This window comes from Geotrypetes seraphini, chromosome 2 (assembly GCF_902459505.1).
Source record: "Geotrypetes seraphini chromosome 2, aGeoSer1.1, whole genome shotgun sequence".
NCBI lineage: Eukaryota > Metazoa > Chordata > Amphibia > Gymnophiona > Dermophiidae > Geotrypetes > Geotrypetes seraphini.
The window spans coordinates 313,033,722-313,039,956 of record NC_047085.1 but is presented as its reverse complement, the minus strand read 5'-3'; the positions used below and the strand labels follow the sequence as shown (position 1 = coordinate 313,039,956).

The following is a 6,235-nucleotide window of genomic DNA, read 5'->3' as shown; positions in this document are numbered from 1 at the left end:
GGCCAAAGAATTCTTCAGAAACTGCTGAGTTGGGTGAGTAAAAAGGGAAGAAACACACACAAATATCATGTAGGAAAGGCTAGCTCCAACTGTGCTGGAAACCTAAAAAAAAAGAGGAGTTGCTGGGCCAAAATAGTACACAGAGATGTCACTTAGTGAGGCAGGATAATTCCTGGTTAAAGCCAAACAGCTCTTCCGAATGTCTGGAAACAAACTCCCCCTCTTCCACAAGAGGCCAACAGCGCTAAGAGTATGTGACTGAGGGCTCACTAAACTGGAATATCTCATCATCAAACAGGTCTTCTGGAAGCTCTTCATCTCCATCAGCAAAAAAAGTAGGGAATGGAAGGTTTTCACTTTGGCCTCGATAAGCTGGCAGATTGGAGTCTCTGACCTAGAAAAGGAGAACAGAGGAAGACAGACAACAGTGTTAATAAATCAACTGGTAATTCACTGACAGTAATGCATGCAAACCCAAGGAACTCACCCTTTACATAAAGAAAGCGGCAGTCCAGTTATGCTAATATAATTCTCTCTTTAATTGAGAGAGTGTATCAAGCAAATGGAATATCAGCTTAGGCACACATTTACTTCTGCCTGATGTACAAAGATGTACTATTTATATGGCTATTTTTCTCACTCCTTAGCATAAACAAAGTCTACACCATAAAAATTACAATTATTCAATCAAATATAATAAGGCTGCCACTGCCAGTACCTAATATGTGAACCTCTGAAATGCTAATACTTAAATTATCTTTTATTCCACTTCTTTAGACTTTATAGAAAAAAAACTCAAACATCAGCTTGTTTTCTTCCTCACAATATTCATTTGGCTTAACAGATTCCTTGCTCAATCTGATTTGAACAAAGAGGACTTGGTTGGAAAGACATCCTGAAATGTTTTCAGGGCATTGCAAATTGCTCACAGTTCTAACAGGTTGATATGAAATGCTTTCTCTCGAGTCGATCACAGTTCATGAATCTGGAGGCATCTATGGGAACGCAGGGTTGCTACTATTACCACTAAGCACTTTGTGAATACTCTTGGAGATGAAGCAAGGCCAAATGGCAGAACTTTCTACTGAAGATGGTGACAACCTACACAAAAATGAAGAATCTTTCTGTAGTCCAGATATATGGGAATATATGTGTAGACCTCTTTGTCTAGGAAGCACAGCCAATCATTTCATTCTAGAAGTGAGTATAGAGTCCCCAGAGAAAGTATATACATATTTGTTGAGAGCTCAGTGGTCGAGAATGGGATGAAGAACTCCCATCTTCTTTGGAATTAGGAAATACCTGGAGTAGAACCCCTGATTTTTCTGGGAAGGGGGTACTGTACTACCTCTATAGCATTTAGTTGAAATAGAGCTTTGATTTCCTGAAGAAGAAGGGATATCTGTTGAGATGTGAAAGAGGACTCTCTAGGAGGGTTGTTTGGAGGAATGGTGATAAAATAAAGAGAGTAACCCTCCTATATGACTTTGAGGACCAAGAGATCTGTGGTAATGAGAGTCCAGCGTTTAAAATAAGAGAGTTGGCTTCTGATGGGTTGGGGAGGTGGCTGAAATGGGCGTATTGCAGCTATGCTCTCTAGAAGCATGTAAAAAAGACTGAGCTGGTTTTTGAGAAGCTGAAGTCTGAGGCTTCTGCAATTTTTGCCTCTTCTGTGGTGGGGGTTTGGAAGAGGACAAGGTGGTTGGATAATGCCTCTTATATGAATAGGAAGCAGGTCTCTGGGAGGACTTAACCCTTTCAGGACCAAGGGACATATTTGTCCCATAACTTTAAAATCCTATAAATTTTGATTGGGATAGTCTACAGTTCTAAATTTGATATGTACAGATTCCATATGATACTGCCTTTATGTAAACAAACTGGTTCCGACATTCATTCATTAGCGTCGTTGCCAGATTGACGAGAAGATTCACTTGCCACACTGTCCATAAGCCAGAAGTTTGATTTAAAAAAAATAAAATAATGATATTTCACAAAAAAAATCAATTTTTTGGCATCTGCAAGCCCTTTTTACCATAAAAATATCGTCAAAACCACAAAAATTGGCCTACGATCCTTATGGTCCTGAAAGGGTTAAGATGGCTGAGTCTTAGCCTTGGAGTCCATCAAGGTGGTCCAGTCTTTTGAGTGGCATCCTCAATTTTGGGGACAAAGAGCTCTTCACCAAGACAGGGAATATTTGCAAAATGATCCTGAACATTAATGTCCACTGTCCACGTTAGAGACTTGTAGCCATGCAAGACATCTCATAGCAACAAACATAGCAAATGCTCTGGAAGTCACATCAAATGCATCAAAAGTTGATCTTACCATAAACTTTCTGGTTTGGAGTAGGCTATACAATACAATACAAAGAGGGACATATACTAAATTTATAAAAATATGGGGGCCATTGACAAAATATTGTAGTGAATAGTCATCACTTCTCTTCTTCTTTTCTTTTTCTTCTTTTGGCACACCAAAGGGGGGAGGGTGTTGGGTACAATTTTACATAATATGTTATAATATATTCTATAATATGTGTATATTCTGATTGAAAATATGATGAAGGTTGGGAGGTGGGGGGGGGGGGGGGGTAAACGTATCACTAGATTTTTATGTAGTACATATCAAAGTGCTATTGTGTAATAACTTGTTGAAATATATTATTTTGTGCACTTATTGTCAAATTTGAAAATGAATAAAGAAGGAAAAAAAAAAAAAGGTTGATCTTACCATAAACTTTCTGGTTTGGAGTAGGCTATGAGCAGTCTCCTGGAACACTGGAAGTCGCTCAGATGGAATATATTGTTCAAAATCAGCCAAGTTCTTCATAAGTTATTTACAATAAAATGACATATAGAAGTTATAGCTGAGAACTCTACTTGTCAACATAAGAGTTCTGGAAGAGACGACGCCCAAACTTATCCATGGTGTGGTTTTCACACCCTAGTGGTGCAGTAGCATATTCTCTTGGTCTGGAGGATTTTTAAAGAATGGATTCAACCTGCAAAGACTGATATGGCAATTGCGGCTTATCAAAGCCAGGACAAGGCTATATTCTGTACAGGGAGTCAATCTTCCTTGGAGCTATGGTAAGGGAGAGAGGAGTCTCCCAGTTCTTAAACAGAACTTCCTTAAATAGATCATGAAAAGGCAATTTGAGAAGTTCTTTAGGAGGCTTGTCAAAATCTAACGCCTCAAAGAGTTCTGCTCTGGGCTCAGTGTCTGACTCCAGTTTAACAGGCAAAGCTTTCCCCATCTGCCTCATAAATTTCATGAAAGAAAGCCCTTCTGGAGTTTTGTGTCATGGCAGTGGAGGAGATGTATCTAATGGGATGCCATACAACTCTGGAGCTGATAATGTGGGTTCAAGATTGGTGTCAGTTTTTGTACAGAAAGATCAGAATCAACATCTACAAGTCCAGGAGATTCTCTACAAGAAGGAGAAGAAGGATGCTTCCTGGTCTAAGGAATATGATGACTATGGGAGTGTCAAGAAGAACTTCTTTGACATCAGTACTGGTCAGATGAAGATGACGATGAAGATCAACGTCGAGAACATCTAGATCTTGATCTATGTTGAGGTGAACATGAATTGGTACTGCGCAATGCTCACTTGGATTAGAAGAGTGAGCATTGGTACTGTGGGATTTTGATGTCCATTGATGCTTCGATGGAGAGCTGGAGGCTGTACCCTTGGGTCTCGATGTGCCATGCTCAGGCTGGGCTGGTACTGAGGGATCCGATGCAAGCATATGTGCCGCATGAAGCTTAAAGAGGTCACCGAGCTCCCTCTGAAAGAACTCCATCAGTTTGTCTTTGAAGGACTGCACTGGTATCGTTGGCTCAACTACCTGTACCATTGGTGTTTGGGTGTCAAGGGGTGGGTGACCTCAATGAGGAAGCACGCCCTGAAGGAGACACAGCCTGTACAGAAGGAGATCGATGGTGTCGACGCTTGGCATGCATCGAGGGACTCGATGTGGAAGATGCTTGCAACACTAGTTGTGAAGAGGACGGCTTCTTAGCAGGCTTTCTCAATGTATGAACAACGTCCAACATCAAAGGAGGAGTCGATGCCGGTACCATCTGTACCGATGGCATTGATTTGTCACCAGATGTCATTGCTGGCCCAAAGAGCTTCTCTTGCTGGATGTGTCAAGCCTTAAGAGAATATTTTTGTAAAGTAGAAAAGCGTATGTAAGTGTTTACTCAATGTTCTGGCCCAGACACTGAATGCATCAGCTGTGCGGACCAGTGATGGAGATGGGCCATTGGCAATAAGTGCACTTTTAAACCTGCTAGAAGGCCTCGACATGTGAAGAAAAATCTCAGTGGACAAGTCGAAAAATGCAATGGTTACACCTTGAGAGGGAAAACCAATGAGAAAAACCGTAGAGAAAAAGGCCTGACTGAGGAAACAAAAAAATAATAAATTCATTTTTTTCTCCTGTTTTTAGAAAAAGAACCAAAGCAAAACTACTTAAAAATAAAAAGAAAAGAAAACCAAATCGAAAGGCGAAAAGTACATTGACTAGGAAGGCAACTATTTGGACAGAAACCAAAAAAAATAACTTCTTTGCTTTGCGAAAAACGAAGAACTGACGAACTGCAAGCTAAAGTCGAGCGGGAAGATACTCGCACGTGCATGGTATGGGCAGTCTCGAAGCTTCTTAAGAAGTTTAAAGTGACAGTACACTTAACACTGTCTGTACTGGGCTCCATGGATGACGTCACCCACATGTGAGAATATGCTGCCTGCTTGTCCAAGGATAACCAATAATTTCAGATGATTCAGAATGCAACAAAGTTACATTAGGGGGTAGTTATCCAGATTGTTTAAGATGAATTGGCTGCCAGTGAGGGCAAGAATATACTTTAAACTGCTAATGTTTTTAAAATTATTTATGGTTAGGCACACGAGTACTGTCAGAATATGATCTCTCTATATTTAGCACCATGGGAGCTGAGGTCTATGCAGGAAATTAAGTCTAAAGATTCCCTCTGTAACAGGTTGCTATAAAATTGTCACTAGCTAAATATCATTAACAATTTATGGAATAAGTTACCATGTGATATTCAGGATATTAAGGGCTCCTTTTACAAAGGTGCGCTAGCGGGGTTAACGCACGTGGCTTTTCATCACTGGCTAACCCCCGCACTGGCCAAAAACTACCACCTGCTCAAGAGGAGGTGGTAGCGGCTAGTGCGTCCAGCGGTTTAGCGCGCGTTAAAACATTAGCGCGCCTTTGTAAAAGGAGCCCTAAATGTTTCTATGCTTTTAGGAGGGCAGTTAAGGGTTCCCTTTTTGCACTCTATTTAATAAATAAGTAGGTAAGACTTATCTCCCTCTTTTACTAAGTCGCAGTAAGTGCTCTGATGCTCATGAGCATTGGGGCTTAGTAAAGGAACATGCTATGGGCTATAGTAGAAAAATAAAATCCTTCCTATTCACCAATGCTTTTGAAATCTGAAAATTTTTCTTCTGGGCTAGCCCAGATTAAAAAAACTAAAAAAAGCCCACAACAAAACAACAACCCTTCAATTACTGCTCAAACAAGATCCTCCCTTCCGACTGTACTTCCCTTAAATGTCTTACTATTCTTTATAATTTATGGATTTCCCCCATATCCTTCCGACTCCAATATGTCTGTAATGTCTTGTCCGTTTAGTTTTATATTATTAGCTTGTAATTCTCCTTTTTTAAAAAATATATTCTATACACCGCTTAGAAGTATGATAAGCGGTATAACACATTTTAAATAAACTATAAAAAGGGGGGGAGTGTTAGTGACTATAGTTATGAGGATGTATATTGCTGTATCATTTTTATAGGAAGAGGTTCTTGGATTTGCAGACTGTAATCCACCTACAGCTTATTGGCAAAGTGGAACAGAAGTACTTTGATTAAATTAGAATTCTGGGATTAATTTCAGTTCGGATGACAACTGATAGTATTAAACAGAATTAACTATTAGAGCATTGCTGTATTTATAACTGATGCTATATTGATTACATAACATCCACTTAACAAATCTCCAAATTTTTTAAAAATACATCATCACATCAAAGAGAAAGCAAGGGACAGATAAAGATGTAGAAGGATAAAACTGTTAGAAAAACAGATTATGATAAAAAGTGAGACACATAATCCTTACATTCAAGAGAACTTCCCCTGCCAAATACATGACTTATGGTCCAATCATTGTTTCAAAAATATCTGCTACATATT

At 39.6% G+C, this 6,235-nt stretch overlaps 1 protein-coding gene across 2 annotated transcripts in view; it reads right to left on the bottom strand.

Moving 5' to 3' along the window:
• MRPL3 (mitochondrial ribosomal protein L3) overlaps positions 1-6,235 on the bottom strand; it is a 116,505-nt gene continuing 110,270 nt past the window's right edge. For both annotated transcript variants that reach the window (XM_033930016.1, XM_033930017.1), the window contains one exon: positions 1-394. In XM_033930016.1, the coding sequence (XP_033785907.1) occupies positions 245-394 (150 nt within the window). In that variant the 3' untranslated portion in view covers positions 1-244. The remainder of the gene's footprint in view (positions 395-6,235) is intronic.